Source organism: Manacus vitellinus, unplaced genomic scaffold, assembly GCF_001715985.3.
Source record: "Manacus vitellinus isolate BGI_N305 unplaced genomic scaffold, ASM171598v3 scaffold_10_pilon, whole genome shotgun sequence".
NCBI lineage: Eukaryota > Metazoa > Chordata > Aves > Passeriformes > Pipridae > Manacus > Manacus vitellinus.
In genome coordinates, this window is record NW_021938838.1 from 5963524 (window position 1) to 5981685 (window position 18162).

At 42.2% G+C, this 18162-nt stretch overlaps 1 protein-coding gene across 1 annotated transcript; it reads right to left on the bottom strand.

Annotated features, from left to right (window-relative positions):
- Positions 1-601: 601 nt before the first annotated feature.
- Positions 602-17519, bottom strand: KCNG4 (potassium voltage-gated channel modifier subfamily G member 4). Its single transcript, XM_008925057.3, has 3 exons — positions 17174-17519; positions 15520-16319; positions 602-2023 (listed from the first exon to the last, which is right to left on the bottom strand). The coding sequence occupies exons 2-3, from the start codon at positions 16267-16269 to the stop codon at positions 1232-1234; spliced, it is 1542 nt and encodes a 513-aa protein (XP_008923305.1). The 5' UTR covers positions 16270-16319; positions 17174-17519; the 3' UTR covers positions 602-1231.
- Between the last annotated feature and the right edge of the window lie 643 nt (positions 17520-18162).

Below are 18162 nucleotides of genomic sequence, written 5' to 3' on the forward strand. Positions count from 1 at the left end.
AGTCGTGGGGACCTTGGCGAGGTTTAAGAAATGGAATAATGAAAGCTGAAAATCTGATTAAAAACTAATTTAGGCCTTGATTAATCTCCATGCTTAAATACATGCCCAAAATTCGGCGTGTCAATGTCCTGGGGGTGTCAACAGCACTGTCTGTGTGCTGTGAGTGATGTGGGCCTGGACACCCAGGTGTCTGTGCACACCTGGCCTTTGAGACTTGGTTTTCACCAACTTTGTTCACGCCATCCAAAAGCTCAAATTGTACAAGACCATCCAGACTGTCCCATGAAGCAGCATTGACTCCTGCATATTCATATTGCTTCCTTCTGGCTATACTTGGACATCCCAAAAGGGACATCTTCATTACCATTAGGAAATCACTCCCACTGCCTCTCTAGCAATCATTTACCTCATTCTTTACTATTTATATCTTTGGATACTTCTGAGTTATCTCATTTTCAATAAGTCTATCTTTTAGCTTTCTTCTAGAGGAACTATCATCATCCAGTGAAAAAGATAACACCAACACTTTTTAATGTGATCAATAAGCCTGGGCTTTTTTATTCCTCATTATTATTTTAAATAAATATGTGAAAAAGAAATTTGAAGACTTTTGCTGTCTAGTATGATACTTTTACAGTCTGCAGACTGTGGTTGCATTTCAAGCAAATGCTCTTGCAAACACTGTTTTATACAATAGCAGTGCAGTTTGTTAGTTATAGATTGATCATCTGGCTACAGGCAAACTTTGAAAGCTGTCACATACAGTCATTTTATTTTAAGCATATTACTGGCTTTAGATACAGAATTGAGATTTTTATCTGTGTGCCTGGTGGATGAACTTTGTATAACAACACCAGCCCTCAAAGAATGCGTTCTAATGCTTGGCTCAAGATATTAATTGCAAGAACATTGGAAACTCGAAGGCAAATAAAATAACGAGTGTGTTTGTGCCAACAGAAGCTGGTTTGTTATTAGGTATTCAGCAAGATACATGATGGTAGAGACAAAGTTCATTCTTGTTAGTCACAGAGAAGGAGTATTTATTATTGAATAAACTGACTTTTGACCTTCTCCCAACCTCCAGCTCCGTGGGGATTTGCCGGAGCTGGCTGTGTTGGGCTGACTGCTGCTTATTACCTACGCCAGGAGAGATGACAGTGCTGTAACCTATGCTGATGCTTTGCTTTGTGTGTTTTGCTGATGTGTACCTGGGAGTGCTTTAGAGCCAGGCTCAGTTCCCTGTGTAGATGTATTTGATGGGAGATGCCTGCTCCTCCAGGATCAGGCTGTCTGTCTCGTTGAAGGTGTTGCTCTCGCCGGGGTGGTTGGCGTTCTTCGCTCTGTTCAGCTGCGACTGCAACCGTTCGTGTTCCTTCCTCAGCTCCGAGTAGGAGTGGGAGAATGTGTGGAATATTGATGTTGCAGGGAAGGACATGATGAGGATCCCGCTGAGGATGCTGCTGAGAGCCACCATCTGCCCCGGGACGCTCCGTGGGACCATGTCTCCGTAGCCCACGGTGGTCATGGAGATGATGGCCCACCAGTAAGAGGCGGGAATGCTGGTGAACTCCAGCACCCTCCCGGATTCGTTCTCAGCCAGGTAAACCAAAGGAGAGAACAGAGTGACAGCCACGCACAGGAAGAGTAAGAGCAGCCCGAATTCCCGCGTGCACTTCCGAACTGTGAGGCCCAAGGTCTGCAGGCCCAGGGAGTGCCGGGCAAGGCGCATGACGTACAAGATCCGCAAGGCACGTAGAACCCGTAGCACCAAACCAACCTTCTCCAGGTACGTGTTGCTGCTGCTGCTTGGCCTGTCGTCCTCCTCGTTGGAGTCGTCCTCCGAGAAGATGAGGGAAGCGTAGTAGGGGGAAATAGCCAAGAAGTCAATTATGTTCAGGGGTCCTTTGAAGAACTGACACTTGCTCCTTGCCTGGATGAAACGGAGGAGGAACTCCAGGGAAAACCAAGCCACGCAGACGGTCTCTATGACAAAGATGTAATAGCACTTCTGGGAACACTCACCCTGGCGCAAAACAAAGAGAGAGTTAAACAAAAGAACAGTCTGTGAACCAGCAACCAAAAACACCAAGGGAGAAGCAATATGGATCTGCTTGAGTCACTGGTATCAGAGATAAACAAATCCCAGCAGCAGGTAGTTGTATGAAAGCCATCTTTCAGCTGTGTGCAGAGAATAACTAGCATGTGAAATATTTAAATGAACGGACTTTTCTCCCAGCTTATTTTATTATTAGATGATTATTATTTTTATTAGACTACTTCTTCCAGGCTAAATGAATAAAACCCACCTCTGTATAAATTCCTGGCATGCATCCTGTAAGTCTCACTTTCTGATCTCAAACAGAAATCAATTTAAACTTGACTGATTTATAAGCCTGTGCAGATATATTCCTGTCCTTATACACAGAAATAAAATACTCAGGGTTAATAACCCTTGTCTTATAATAGGACTAATGATGGGGTTTTTAGTTTTTAAGTGTTGGGAATAAGTTTATTGAAAAATTCCACCTAACAGGTATTTCATGATATTCTCACAGTGGCATGCTGCTGTTCAAGTTCTTGCACCAGTGTAAACATTGGGATTGTAGCTCTAATCCAAAACCAGCTGAACTGGAGTCTTGCATGGACTTTGGCTGACTTTGAAGCAGCCTTGTGTGCTTTCCTTTGCAGAGCATGTAATCAAAATCCACTGTCTGGGGTTTGGATTTCTGGTGAAGATGAGAAATCTCAGCTGTAACTGGGAACCAGAGAAAGGGATTGACCAGTATCACAACCCTTTGAAATTCCAGGCTGGACTCACAATATGGGTGGTCATTGCATGTTCAAGGAAGCCCAAATGTAGGAGGTGCAAATTTCAGTTGAGATTTTGATGCTACTTGGATTTAGCACACGTCTCTTTTCAGCTGCAACTTTGATATGTGAAGGCTTAGCAAGGTTCAACAGTCTTCTCATGTTCTTGCAGAACAGGGACTTGCATCTCTGGCATGTTCACAACTGCAGAAGATCAAGCAGAACTGGGGACGATGAAGGAAGATCTGTGCAGAGAAAGAACCTCTTTGGGAGAGCAGAGTGGCCATGTGCTACTCAGGAATATCTGCAGACCCTTTGTTTTGTGAAAGGCGTTTTTGTAACCTCTGAAGAATGAAGTCAGGGCTTTTGTCTGCACTTTTCCTGATGGCCTGTGTCTGGAATTTAGCCATTTTCAGCCAAATTTCATGAGCAATATTGATTAAAAGCACTGCAGGAAACACATACCCCTACTACTAATCAAATACCAATTTAGTTCAGTTACTCTCTGCAGTGCAGTGTGATGGGCTTTAGAGTGTACCTCGTGTTAGAATTCCTGCTGCACTCAGGGGTAACAAGTCTTTTTGTTCAGGCAGTGGTTATGGCTTTGGCCACCTGAGGTTCCCCTGGTAAAGTGGCAACATTTCCCTTAGGGATATATTTACCCTGTCTAACCCTCAGAACAGTTTAGCTCTGTAGCACCATTTGGGGGATTTTCCTTTCTGCACAGTAAACTGTCAAGTTCACAATTTACCTCTAAAAGCAAACACCACAAGAGGTATTGAAGTCTTGGCCCTACCAGAGCCCCACTTGCAGGATCAGGTTCTGGCTCCATTTGCAGTCAGGGCTGTGGCAGTGTTGGAGTACCTTGATGTTTGCAGAGCTGCTGACTGGGCTGCAGGAGATTGCCTGCAATCAGCACTTGTGTTATGCAGTGCTCACTCTTTCTGAGCTCTAAATTATTTGTACAGTGCAGCCTGGACCCTGCACAGACCCGCCTGTGGTCACTCCAGTGATGTGGCCTGTGAATTATTCATTGTTCCCATCAAGATTTATTTTATTTTTTGTTAACTGGGCTGAATTTCCAGTGCATCTGTTATTTATTTCCCTTTATAAATTTACAGGTGACATTGCTCTCAGATCATCGTGTAGCTTTCACTGTTTCTTCCTTGAAAAATAGAAAAGAAATTTTGTTTGCTGGAAGTTCTAACCAATAAGATCCAGGGTGTTTTTTTAACTGTGTAGTTTCAAGGTGTAGCATTGCAAGAACTGGTTGGGAGATTTTTTTTTTTCCTTGCCATCCTCAGTTGCCTCGGTACTCTCCATGGAAAGTTACATATATTTAGAGAAAGCAATTTGTGCTGGCAGCTTCCTAAATGTGTATTTCCTTTTTTCAGATATAAGCATCCTTCAGATCAAACTTTTCAGGAATGTTGTTGTGCATTTTATTCTCCCTCTGAGCATAGTTGTGCATGTAAAGGATAGGGAGTTCTCCACTCTTAGCACACTTTGTCTTTTTTATGTACCTTGCAAAAGACATTTCAGAAATGTTTCTACATCACTCTATGAAACCACAGTCCCTTTTTCTGCTGCAGCAACAAAAAGAGTGAAAATATCACAGTGTCTGACTATGGTGTTTAATGAGAATGTGCTCGTTGACTTCACATTTGGGAGATAGATTTCATGCAATGAGTTTGTACGGGCAAGTTTAATATATTAGGAACATTTGTGTATATTATGTAATATTAATTATATGATTTGTATAGAATATCCCTCTCTAATATCAGTCTCTTTAAACTTTCTTGGTCCTTTCGAACATCCTGTTCAAAAGCAGCAAAATTTGGAATAAGAGGGGGGGGAAAGAGGAAATATTAATTACCAAGGCCAATTTCTGTTTCTCCCAGTATTTTTGAGGATTTTTAGAACTCAGTGGTTTATGTTCCACTTACGACTGTTGTCTGAAGAACAGGCAGAATAACATACAGACTTCAAATCTATGTTCTTATCAAAATACTGATGCCTCTGTGCCATGGGAGATGTCAAATTTGCTGTTGACACCATGTTCCCATTAGTTACTTTCAGTGAACTGTCAAATTATGGCCTAAATATTCTGATGCATGAAAGAGAGTTTTTTTGCCTACGTGGCCAATAAGGAAATTTCTCTGCCACAACAACTTCCATATATTTCTTTTTTCTGAACAAAACAAATCCACTTGGGAAATTTTAGTGTTCAGGGCCTGCCAACACAAAACACAGCAAACTCCTCACCATTAACTGGAGCAGAATTTTATTTTCATATCTTTCAGTCCAGTTTCTCACTGACCATTTTCTTTTCCTGCCTGCAGTTTTGAACATGAAGTACCATGAGTGTAGGGGAAGCTGTAAAAGCTCCAAGCCAGTATAGTGCTGACTGTGAACAAGGGGGGAAGGTGAGGTTTTATTTATAACTGACAACAGCATATTTTGGGTGGGTATTTTCAACATGTTTTACTCTATGGTAGCATCAATCAGTACTGAAACCTTCATGAGCTCTGATGGGAGAAGAGTTATCACAGAGCCAGTGGTGAGCAAGTATATAACTCTTTACTCATCCTGCAGATTTACTTTTCAACAATGCAAGAATTCATCAGGACTTATGGAACTTGCCTCTGGCAGAAATTCTGCCTCATGTGATATAAATGTCATAAAATGAGTGCCTGGTATTGATCTTACGTGTGAAATGAGCGTTTGGCTCAGCAGTGAAGGAAACAATATTTTGTATCTAAAAGATATATACTGAGCCTGATGCCTGAAATATTGAGTGGTTTCTTAAATTTATAAACCACCTCAAAGAAGCAAAGGAGTTGTTTCAAACTCCTGTACCACCAGAGATAATAAGCAATTCAAGCTTCCTCTTCATTATTGCTGTATAAGGCAATGGCTTATTTTCTGTGTTCTCTGATGAGCTGGAGCTCACAGTGTTAGACTGAGATTGTTCATTTTAGGATATTTTTGTTTACTTCTCTTCAGATATGAAAAAATAGGTTCACAGTAAAATATAAGAACAGCAGTGCTGAGTCCAGTTAGGCCAGTGCCAACAGCCTGAGGAAACAGGTGCCCAAGGCAAACCTCCTGGCTTCTATTTTCCACTCCAGAGCTTCATAGAATGTTTGGGTTGAAAGGAACCTTGGAATCTTGTTCCAGCTCCCTGCCATGGGCAGGGACACCTTCCACTAGCCCAGGTTGCTCCAAGCCCCGTCCAACCTGGCCTTGAACACTTCCAGGGATGGGGCAGCCACAGCTTCTCTGGGCAACCTGTGCCAGGGCCTCACAACCCTCACAGGGAAGAATTTTTTCCCACTATCTCATCTAAACCAACCCTCTTTCAGTTTAAAGCCATTCCCCCTTGATCTTCAGCTCCCTGAGCCAAAGGAGGTGTGTTCTATAATCAAGCTGAATTGCTCTTCTATGAAGTTTGGCCATGCAGTTTTAAAGTGTGGGTGAGCTGTAGGTTACAGAGTCAAATTTATATCCAGTTTGTGATAAAGAATTCCATCACTTTTTTTGTTTTTAGTGTGTACACTGTTCAAAAAAGTTTAAGCCACCTGGATCTGTGTAAGGACAATATGTATATTGTACATATGATGTAATATTTGTAACAGTGGGAAACTGTGTGACTCTGGTAAGTGTTACTGCAGCTTTCTTGGAGAACCTTTTCTGGAAAGGATTTGAGGTTCAGGAATTCAGCACCTCCAGAGTAATTTGTGACAGTTAAATCTCAGACCTCGATTGCATGGGTGAGTTTCCAAAATAGAAATTTATTCACCAATTGTGAATCCCAGCTAAATGGGCTTGAGCTATGTGCCACTCATATGCCTCATTTCCTGGCCAAGTACCCTCTTAGTTCACCAGAAAACATTAGTTAAAGTGTAATGACACTGAGGATAATAAACAAAATCAGATCTCAGAGCTATGCAGCACTAACCTAAACTAGAAGAGATATAAATCTCATCTAGTGAAAATAATATCTTTACATGCATCGATAATTTTGGTAATGCCCAGGGAGACTAAATTATACATTATATATATATTATATATTACCTGATCTGCCAAGGATTTACCTCAACAGTTTTTGCAATGTATGTTTACCCTTTTGTCCCTCTTAATTAGGGGTGAATTGCAGAAAGAAATCCTGTTATTCCCGTTATATTGGGACTGCAGTGCTGCAGCTGTATGAGGATAGAATTGGATAGGTACCAACTTTCTGCCCTTGTTGTGACTGACTCTAAGTGGAAGTTTATTGACAGCAATCTGAACCTGTTTTCTGTGGAGTGTAATTTGTGATTTCACACGGTCTATAAACAGGCTGGAGTCTGAGATGTCAAAGAGGGAAACCTACAGCATTTCTCACTATCTCCTTTCTGTGCTTGCCAGTGAATACTGCTCAGGATGGTGTAAGTGATACCAAGTGTTTCTTGTGTCAATCTATTTCTTAGTTAAGTGGCAAAAGCTCCTCCAATGCTCGTAGAACACTTTGCTAACAAGCCCTGCTTGATCAGTATATGGATTATTTCGGAATCATGTCATACATATAGTTTAATATTTTTAAGCTTTATATATTCAGAGCTCTAGAGTGGAAATCAACATGTGCATCAGCAATATGTAGATATGCTGCTTACACAGCACACTTAGGAGGAAGGCATCTCATGTTATTTATGAAGCCAAGTTGATAAAAGTCCTTGAACCCAGCCAGAAGCCATGATTGAACCACTGTATGCAAACACTGTTGTTCCCAGGGTATGTTTATGGAAACAAGCTGGCTCATCATCATAGCACAGATGAGCAATGGACTGAAAGGGTCTAAATCCTCTTCCCAGCCAGATCTGCCTGAGATGCAGCAGTGATTGCTTCGAGTAAAGGCTCTTCTGGTGCTCTGTCACCTGGGCTAAACAGCCCAAAACAAAGCAGGGAAGGAGCTCACAGAGTAATATGCTTGATGTTCTTGATTCTGACTCCTGTTGGAGTCCTAAAGACGTTTCCTTAAACACAGGACCTTCTTAACACTCTGCAGGCTGCCAGAACATCATCCTTCACACCAGAAACACGCCTGGCCCCGTGGTTTGTGCAAGGTCACGATTCACATCTGCTAAATTTACCCTGGCAGGTCCAGATTTTGTTTGGCACAGTCAAGTGCAGCCAGTTACTGCTCAGATCCTTCCTCTGATCCAGTGTTTTGTGGACAGAGGCCAGTGTCCACTGAAGTGGCAGCAGATGGGATCAGCCTGTATTGTGGCTCTCGACCTGCCTTCTGCCAGCTTGTGCTGTCCAGCACTTATCCCAGCAAGGCTGCTCTTCTTGCAGCCTGGCCCTTTGTCCAAAAACATTCAACCCTCTGTGTGGAGGATTTAGAAGCAAAACTAGCAGGAATTTCCCTCTCTAAGCTCAAGGTTGCCATTCCTGGGCAGGGGGCTGTTTTCCAGCCTTTTGCTCTTCTCAAGGTTATCCCTGGTCAGTGCATCCTGGTCTACAGCTTTTCCCCAAGCAGTTCCCTCTGTGGGAAAAATACAAACTAATGGCATAGTGAAAAACAAGCTTTGACTCTTACTCTTGCCTGCCCACAGCTCCAAGGTAATGGGGATAGAGGGCGAGGCTGTAAATTCTAGAGAGTGGTTAGGCAGGAGCAGAGGCAAACCAAGACCTCGATGTAAGGAACTGAGGTACCCAACCAGCTCCAGGCTGTTCTTATCCCAGCTGGCAGCAGGAAATGAACAGGCACAGGGGAGAAATCCCTTTTGGCTGTTAAGGGATGACTCTGTTAGGCAGTGTCATGCCAGGGTGTGTTCCCTGCATACCTGAACTGTGGGACCCAGCTGCAGTGCTGCAGGTACTGCTGAATCACTGCGGCCGCATTGCCGCTGTTATTGGAATAATTAAACCATGCTCTGCTGAATCAAATGAGGGTTAGGGAGAGCTTGAAAACCCTGTGTTATGGATCACTTCAGCACATGGATTTACAGTTTCAGACTGATGCAGTAAAAACAGGCGGTTACAGCCTGCTGAGAAAGAGACTGTAACCTGATTTAGAGGATGATGAGCCTGTTAAAGGAGTGCTGCGTATTCTGAGCACACAATGAGTTCCCACTCGTTCTGCTTTATGGGAAAGAAGCTTGGACTTATGGAAACAGTTACTACAACTAGAACATTTGAGGAAACTGAACTAATATTGGGATTGTATTAATGTGGACGTTAGAACATAGAAAGAAATTATTACCTCTGTGTCCAACACATAATTATGTCCTCTGGGGCAGAAGTGTAACTAAAATAAAATATTTCAATTAACTTTTGAGCTTGGGTCTTTATTCTGCAAATACTGCGAGAATCAATCTGAAGAATCTGAATTTGATTTAAACCAGTTGGTGACTCCAAAGTGTTTGTGTTAGGAGAAAGGTGTGGAAGAATGATCTTTTTCTTGTTTTTCTAGTAAGAAATTTCACAGACTTAATTTTGTAACTGTGAAGAGCAATATATTCAAAATGACAAGGTATTTATCTGGGACTTGAGAGGATGACCTTCAACTGACAGTTTTGCTGCTGGTCAAATCATTTGCCCTGTTACTGTTTCTTCTCTGCTTCTTTTCTCACTACACTGTAAGTTCTTTGGAGCAGAAACTCCTTCTTTTTGTATCTGTGTAGTACAGGCTTTACAAGAGGTCTCAAGTATGGTTGAATCTGTTATAAGGGAAAATACTAATGCTAACAGGAGGTGCTGACACTGTGGGAATGAACACAACGTATGCAGTTCAAAGCCCTGATGCTGCAATGGAATTCGCAATTAGATTTTATAACTAGAAATTAGGCCCTGGCACAGGTTGCCCAGAGAAGCTGTGGCTGCCCCATCCCTGGAAGTGTCCAAGGCCAGGTTGGACGGGGCTTGGAGCAACCTGGGATAGTGGAAGGTGTCCCTGCCCATGGTAGGGGGTGGAAATCAGATGATCTTTAAGGTCCCTTCCAACCCAAACCGTTCTATGATTTTTTTTGGCTCAGAATTCAAACACCAGACTGTGAATTTGACTGCAGCAGCAGACTGAAGAGTCCTCAAAGATTTTCATCATAGCCAAAGAGGCATTTCTACAGCACATATTATTTTTAATACTTGTGGCATTATTACTAGCAACTTGGAGGATGCATTGGTTTCAAATAGAGTTTTCCAGAGATACAGCACCTCCCTCAGAGGGAATACCCACCTTCCCAAAGAAGGGATTTACTAAATCATATATTGCCCAGCAGCTGGAACAGCTGGGAGTCCCCCCATCATGGCGTGCAAAGCTCGGAGACTTAGTGCTGTTGGGACACAGCCAAAACTGGATGAACATCAGGCAAACTAATAATGTCTAATTGTGCTTTCTGAACACTGGGCCTTGGACTGGCAGAGCCAGCTTTGGAAAGCTGTGTATTGCCCTTTTCCTCACCGGAGTCCCAAGTTTCTGAAGAAAATTGTTTTTTGGGACGCAGAAGGTCAGCAGTGGCCGCCCCTGCAGTGCCTTCTTTGGTTGTGGAGAGCAGGGCTTAAGTAATATGAGCTTTATCTATGTTGTACATAATAGATTTAATGCTGAAATATGCAATTCTCTTTGCAGATGCTTGGAAAATAGTTACTTGTAACGTGGAACTATGAAATCAGAGTGTTAATGTAAGAGTACAATCTCAAGGTCCAATCCTTTAGCATTACTGAGTGACATCCAAGCCTCAAAAAAAAAGGGTAGATCCCATTAAACAATAATTTATATATATATATTTCAAAGTCCTAGGCTTGAATACTCTGATCTAACGGCTTCTTATTTCATCTTTCTTCAGTCATTATTAATTTAACTCCTTCAGTCCATGAAGCAAATAAATTGGCTGGATTCTGCTGTGCAGAGTACACCTAGACCAGGAGGGTTTGGGGGCTTCAGTGAAGCACATTTTCCCACTTTAAAATGCTGCAATACTTTCTTTGCTGATCAAAATGCTTAGAAGAAATCAGAATTGTACTAGATGCCTAGATAATTTAGGAGAGGGAGTGTCCACAGAAGGTGACCTGATAAGAACACAGAATAATGTGCTTGAGCCAATGCAATAAACCCAAAGCACATCCAGCTTTATTTTGTTCCAAGTAATTTCAAGTCATATGTATATACCAGTATATTTATAGATGGGCATGTAGACATATTCTTTATAGTCTTACACTTGTAAATGAGCACTGGATTTTGTTTCTCTTCACAGTAAGGTAAATAAATTGGTTTTTCCCCTGTAAAGTAAAATTATTCCATTTTTAAAGAAAATGTGTTTCTTGGCAGTTTCCTCCAGTGTACAAGCCAAATATTCTGGCTTCAGTGTCATACAGACAACTTCAGCAATATCAAACATTGAAAAGCATAAGTCAGGGCCTCCAGAATAATGGTGCAGAATGAAAAAAAAAATTTAAAAGTGGCTCTATATGTTAAGTATTGGGTTCTTTACATGCGTTTATGCTTTCTGGGTTCTAAGTGCAACCACAGACCAAAAACTTACTCTTCAAAAAGGAATTAGATTTTCAAATAACGAAATTACTCCAGGAATGGAAGCTTTAAAAAAAAAAAAAAGAATATTCTGAGTTTAAAGATAAAATCTTCTCATGAGACAACAGTGGTTGCAGCTTCTGTGGTTTGTGTTTCATTAGGTTCCATGCAATACCTACAGCAATTGCAACCTTCTCAAGGTCAGTTAAGAGCAAATACAAAAATAGTCTTAACAAGGTCAGGGAAGGGAAATATCTGGGGTTTTTTATTCTTCTTCTTCCCCCTGACCTTCATTTCCTTGCCTTCCCAAAGCAAAGACCTCGCTGGGTCCTTTCTGCTGAGTCATTTCTCGAGAGGACGCCAATTTTAGGGACTCATTAAATGAAATATCTCAGCCTCAGGAAAATCCCAAGAGTGCTTCAAAGTGTTCTGCCCCTCCAGACTCTTCTGCAGTGGCTTAATTCCATAGTTCCCTGGTGTAAGGATATTTTTCCCTTTGGGTTGGATGTGCTGAGCAGTGACTATTGCAGTTACACCTCTTGGATCCTGGTTGTAACTCTTATGTGGGATTGGGGCTTTGGGGGGACTTTGATGGGATTTTTGCCTTGTCTCTAGTGGGATGATCTTAATTCCTTCATTTAAGGGCAATACTGGTGTATTTTGTCCCTTCATCTTTATTATCCTCTATGTGTGTGGTCTCTGATTCAGATTTTTAGTTTTCTCAGGCTGCCCATTCAGATCAGTAAGAGTTTATCTCCAAATATGCCTTTTTTCTACCTTTACATACACATGTGCCTTGATTGCTGTATTTTAGTGATATTATATTTGCTTCTTTACCAAAGACTGTTTGATCTCCACAAAGAATAAATGCAAATATCATGGACAAGGATGTATAACTCTTGGAAAACGTGACATTTTGGTTGTTTTGATGACTCCTCTTTCCTTAGCCTTTTGTATATTTATTTCACAGTCAAACTTAAAATTGACATCACTAGAGCTAATTATTTGCTGCCCTACAGTTTTCCTGAACTCTTGGCTTCCTTCTGCTGGGACTGCTCACTCTGGGTTGGGATTCATGGCAGGTGCACATGTGATACTCACTTACAGAACTGCTTGCCCAAATCCATATTTTTCTTTCATATCTCTAACGAGGAGGTTCCTAAATGGCATTTGACATATTCTGAAGTGTGTGCATGGTATCAGTTATAGCAACTCCTTCTTTATTTTACTTTCAGCTGTTTTCCTGCCTTTAAGCAAACCCTCCCCTCCCTTCCCTGCTGCCCATGGAGATGGATCCTTCCCTCCCCTCTGGTTGCCAGGGTGACTGGGCTTCCCTGATGCAGATGCTCTTTCCTTGGCTCCTTGCCATCCCTCTCCCAGAGACTGGAGTTTTCACTTTCCCTCGGATAGTGAGGACTCCTGTCTGCTCTTCTGCCTGCCCAGGCAGCTTTTCTCCCTCCTGAGCAGACCTGGTTTAGCAGCTGCTGAAAGGACAAGGGATTTGATGTGTCTGCAGGGTGGGATCAGCAGCCTCTGAGCAAAGTGAGTGAAGTGGAAGTCACCTTGTATTATTTTTCTTTTTTTTTTTTGTTTTTGATTCTAATCCTTCTCCTTGAGCCAGTTCTCACTCTTTAACGTGTCTGTGATGAGGAGAAACAGGACCCTAGAGTGGTACATGTGCATCAGAGGTAAATCTTTTTTTGTTTGTATTTCAGGATGGATAAATTCAATTTCCAGCGTTAGTGACATTGGAAAATAGATCCTTGCAGTACTTGTAAGCACATTTGCCACTGAGGTCTTGCCAAGCTTCAACTCAGAAATTAATAAACCTCAGGATAGAATTCAGATGTGAAATCACAGGTGGTTCAGAAACTTTGGGAAGGAATTTGACTGTTTTCTGTCACTGAGCAAGCAGATATTGAGTCACCACTGTGTTCAGCCCAAAAAGCCAAAATTTCAGATTCTGAATGCCTGTCCTTGGTTGCTGGTAAACGTGTTCTCATCTTGGAATCACTTTCTGAGATCAGTGAACAGTTTTGAGTTACAAATCAACCTGGAGTTACAATTTGCCTAAGTATGACTCAGCTGCAGCCAAGTACTATTTTTAGTCAATTAAATTCATGGAGTTATTTGTCCAGTTATAGCCAAAATTCTCTTTTGAGATCCCAGTAAGAAAATCTCAGGTGTTGAAAGGTAAGAATTTAGGGATGGAATAGTAAGGATGAAAAAACCTGCTCTTTAGTAGTTCAGATTCTCTGCTTTCCACAAGCCCATGAGTATTTTGTCTTGTATATTCCCCTATGTTTTCTATGGCATAATTTCACATGATTCAAGTAATAGGACTTTTAATACTCTGTTCTGTGCTTCTGGGACTCAGTGACAAAGTGCATTAGGCTGGTGCTGTTAAGTGTAAACTATGGGATGCTTCCAAATATTTGGACAAATGTGGTCCTTTGCTCAAGTTCATCCTTTATCCTCTCCCCTGCACTTTAAACATTCCATCTTTTGAGGCTGTTTCATGCCAGTTTGCTTGTTTTTAAAGTAGTGACATATATGCAAATCTCTAAGTAGTAATGTCATCCATGTTTTATAGGAAATCCAGGAACAGCAGCTCCACTGCAGCTACCAGATACACTTGTAACCCTCAGCGAGCTTCCCTTTCTAACTTACACTTAATTATCTTTAAAACACGCAACATGTTACTTCTGGCTGAGCTCTGAAACATCATGTACTTGTTCTTCTGCATGGGAAGTATTTATAAAAGCTTTTTCTGCAGTGGTTGGGAAATTAGGATAAAAAGCATTGGGCTACTTCCATTAACAAAGTTAGTAGGAAGCACTTGCTGGAGCAGAGTTTGTAATGTTTGTACATCTCTAAGAAGGATGTTCTATATTTAAAGTACTTCCTCGGAAGAATTATTGGAACAGTGATAACAGCTTTTCCTGCCAAAAAGTAATAGCTGTGCAAGGCTGCAAGAGCATCAGGCTTATTCCTTATAGTCTCCCTATGCAAGTGTAAGTTAATATTCAAGGGGTTAAAATGGAAATGATCTTAGATTTCAGCCTCCTGTGCAGTCCTTAGTTTTATTCAAAGACATCAAATATCATGACACATCTTCACCATGATGTGCTGCTTCGACTCATGGCTTGGGCAGTAAAACATACACAGATTTTTGTATTGTGCACACTCTGCTGTGCTATAAATGTAAAAATGACTTTATTCATCGATATATGATACTCTGAGGGGCGTCTTATCTTACAGCAGTGGTTGGGGCAGGGAGTTTATTTCACATGGATTTCCTCAGCACTTTTGAAAGGGCAGTTTGCAAATGAAGCACAGGATTCATTACAGGGATTAGTCAAGGTTATTTGATGAATGTGGACATTACCACATCTGCAATAACTTTGTATTGTTACTTTCCTCTGTTTTATCGTTAGAAAAATAAATCTTTTAAATGCTGAAATATTCACAGCAATGTTATAGAGATCTTTAATGTATGATACAGGCTTGATTTATTTGCCCTGAATTAATGTGGATAACTTATTTGAGGAGGGTTTAAATGCAGTTAGCACTTCAGCTAGTGTTTGGCATTACTCCTAAAATATGTACATATATATGTGGGCACATACAGAATTCAGTTAGCATGGAATTATGATTTTTGGAGGCACAGCTTTTAAATATCAGTATCTGCAAATACACTTAATCTGTCTCTCATCCTTTAATCTTTATGCAGCTATTGGAATGTAACATTGTAACAATAAAAGTTAATGAATATTTCTTCCTCTTTAAAGATTTGACTGTCTAATCACAAAGGAAGATACCCAGCTGTTTTAAAAGTAAGGATGTCAGAGGAAAATATTTCTGTAGCTGATGTGTCCAAATGAGACATTTCGTGTAACTAGAGAATAAAGCATCTTGAAAACTCCACAATTTCAGTTAGAGAGTCTCAGTGCTAACAACTTAATCTTATACTGGCAACTGCTTCCTAAGAAGGAAAAAAGTGGTTTTTTGGAGAGCTGAAATATCTGTTCTGTCCAGAAGCTTTCTTGTATTTTAGTTAAAAGATTAGTACAATATTTGTTCACATTATTCCCAATATCACTTCGAAAAAGATAGAACCCATTTAAGCCATTATTGTGTTTTCTGGTACAGACTTTCATTAGTTCTGTAGTTAGACCAGTTAAAAAGGACTGACTTACCCTGTCTTCTTCAGCTCTTAAGTCCGGCATTGTGCTGACACAAAGGCTTACAGCTGTGGTGGCCACAAAGAGGATGGAGAGACAAGCAAAGACTTTGCCTGGGAGTCCTGACTGGGGATTTTCTACCATATCTCTGAGTCTGTTCATAAACTGTCCAAATCTGGTTTTCTCATCCAAGACACACGTAGCCTCTTTGCTCCTCCGAAGTTCCTCTTCTTTGCGGATCTCGGCCAACTCCTGCAGTTTCTGGAACAGTTTCCGAAAGCAGCAGTTCTCCAGGTTGGATTCCTCAATCCCCCAGTATCTCAGCTCCTCCTGAAAAGACAAGGCACACATGTCTCTTAAGAGCATCAGCTTCCCTGCTGCTAGGAAGCTGACAATCATCCCAAAAGCATTGGGGTTCCTGTCAAAGAAGAACTCGTGGGTGTCTTCGTCGTAATCATCGCACAGCTGAATTATCTCTTCGTAGCTGCTGCAAAGCTTTAGTTTGCTCAGTCTGGTCAGAGGGAAGTCATCTAAAGTACTCCAAGGCAGCAGGTACTTCATGCCTCCAACATTTATCATGATCTCTGTCTTTAGATCGGCCGCAGAGACTTGGTCAGGGTGGTAAATCCTCCTGGCTCTCTGGTAATGGACCCCTTTGACAGAAGGGGTTTCCACACAGATAGGGATGAAGTGGCTCAAGGAATTACAGGAGTTGTAGCTAATGTTACTATAGTCTTGGTCACTGCCTCTGGAGAGAATAGGCATCTCTAAGAGTTCTCACCGGGACATCCGAAATGGCATCAGAGCAGGGGTATCTGTCAGCCAGAAGATACAGGAAGGAGGAGAAAACATAGCAGAGGTTATTGCAAGACAAAAGGTGTTTCCAGCTACTTTCCTAAATCACAAAATTAATGAGTGCCTGTTTTGTAAGTAAAAGTCACCTCTGTGCTTCTTCCTGAAACCTGCAGCCTGTGAATGAGCTTTGCTTTGCAGCCTCATTGGTTGTCTGGCAACACAGGCACAGAGGAGCTACAGCCTCATTCATAATTATCACAGAGGGTCGGGTGCCTGCAGATCCAGCCGGGAACAGATCGGGCTCTTCCCGGAGCAGATCTCAGGCATCGTTAGATCGTTGTTTTCCTGTAGTTGCCGCTTTGCTTTGTTATTTCCATAAACCCTCAAACACGCTCTAACTCAACTAAGCTGCTTAATAGTTATTAGGGATGGAGTGGTCAATTACCTGCCATCAGCTGGATGCAAAGTTCCTAATTGCTTTAACTTGACTGCTCGGACTGTGATTCCTCTTTCCTTCCCTGCACGCCGGCTCTGCCTCTCGGGGGTATGGCAGGGATTAGCTACTAGAGGTTTATAAAATTCCTTAAGTGGAAAAGTGCTGCGTAAATGATGACTATTCTTATCAACCCGACCTCGTGTCACTGCAAATTACCGAGAAGACAGAGGGACCGCGGAGAAAACTTTGCCACACAGGCAGAAAGTGTTTTATCAGCTTGGAGGGAGGAAGCAGTTGAAACACTCACCCCTTCCTTAACTTCCCTCCTTTCAGGAACAAATCCCTGCTTTTGTTCATCAGCTCTAAAGATTAAAAGGCATTTCTTATTCTTATCCCAAAGTGCAAGAATTGCAAGGAAAGTTCCGCGAAGTTCCTTACCAGCGCTCCGGGTGCTGCTGCCGGGTGCCCGCCTGCCCCGCAGGTGAAGAGCACATCCCGCCCACCGCTCGGCTGCTCCGGCACAAACACCTGGGGATGTTTTACAGTATTGTTTGCGTGTAAAAAAAATCACCAGAGCACTCCGGAGATGGCAGTCTCTCTGCTCTTCGTCTTGTTTTCCTGCTTTCCTGGACGGGGAGAACAGCCGCGTGTGTTCATGTAACATATGTTGTACTGACAGATCCTCTGCAAGGGAGGCGGTGTCCCGAGGGGCAGCTCCTCTCCTGGGGCTTCCTGGTGAAATGTGCTGAGTGAGAGCTGGTGGATCCTGCCCTCTCCCTGTCTCTCCTCTGTTTCCCCCGGGACTGCCAATGTGGCCCTGGAAGAGGAGGGGAGAGGGAAGGGGGAAGGGCTTAGAAATAATCTCTGCAGCATCCCTCCATCTATCCAGCAGGCAGCAGGCAGCAACTGGGTAAGAACATGGAGTACAAGTCCCCGACTAATGAGGTTTAATAATCAGTAAATTCTGGCAAATCTACTTGATAAAACAATTCCAGTGTCTATTAACTCCTTCCGTCATAGACATGCTACTGTTGCTTGGGCTGGAGACACCAGTCAAATTCCTCAGAGGCAGTTTCCATGACCTTCATCTCCCATGAAACTGGGCTTTGCTCTCTAATATCCCTAGAAAGAAAGGGAAGTTTGTTGGGTGCATGGATACTGTGCCTCAGCATTCCTTTGGCTACCAAGGAAATGCTTTCCTCCTGTAAAAGAAAGGGTCTCTGGCTTGTAAAGCACAGGTGCTGAGCAGTCTCTTTTCCAGATCTGCAGTGTTTTCCAACAGCCAAGTACTTTCCCCTTTCCTCTTTACAGATGATGGGAAATCAGACATTATCCTTTTCTCACTTTACTCATGCATGGCTGTAGGGGGTTGAGATTGCTGTAATGCTTTTGGGTCCTGTAGTGCCAGAGGGTCTTGAGCTGCCTTG

Excerpts from the sequence above, each read along its gene's own strand:
- KCNG4 (XM_008925057.3), bottom strand. The coding sequence starts at position 16,269 with ATGCCTATTCTCTCCAGAGGCAGTGACCAAGACTATAGTAACATTAGC. Across the intron at positions 2,024-15,519 it reads TAAGAGCTGAAGAAGACAGG|GGTGAGTGTTCCCAGAAGTG; the intron begins GTAAGTCAGTCC and ends GTTTTGCGCCAG.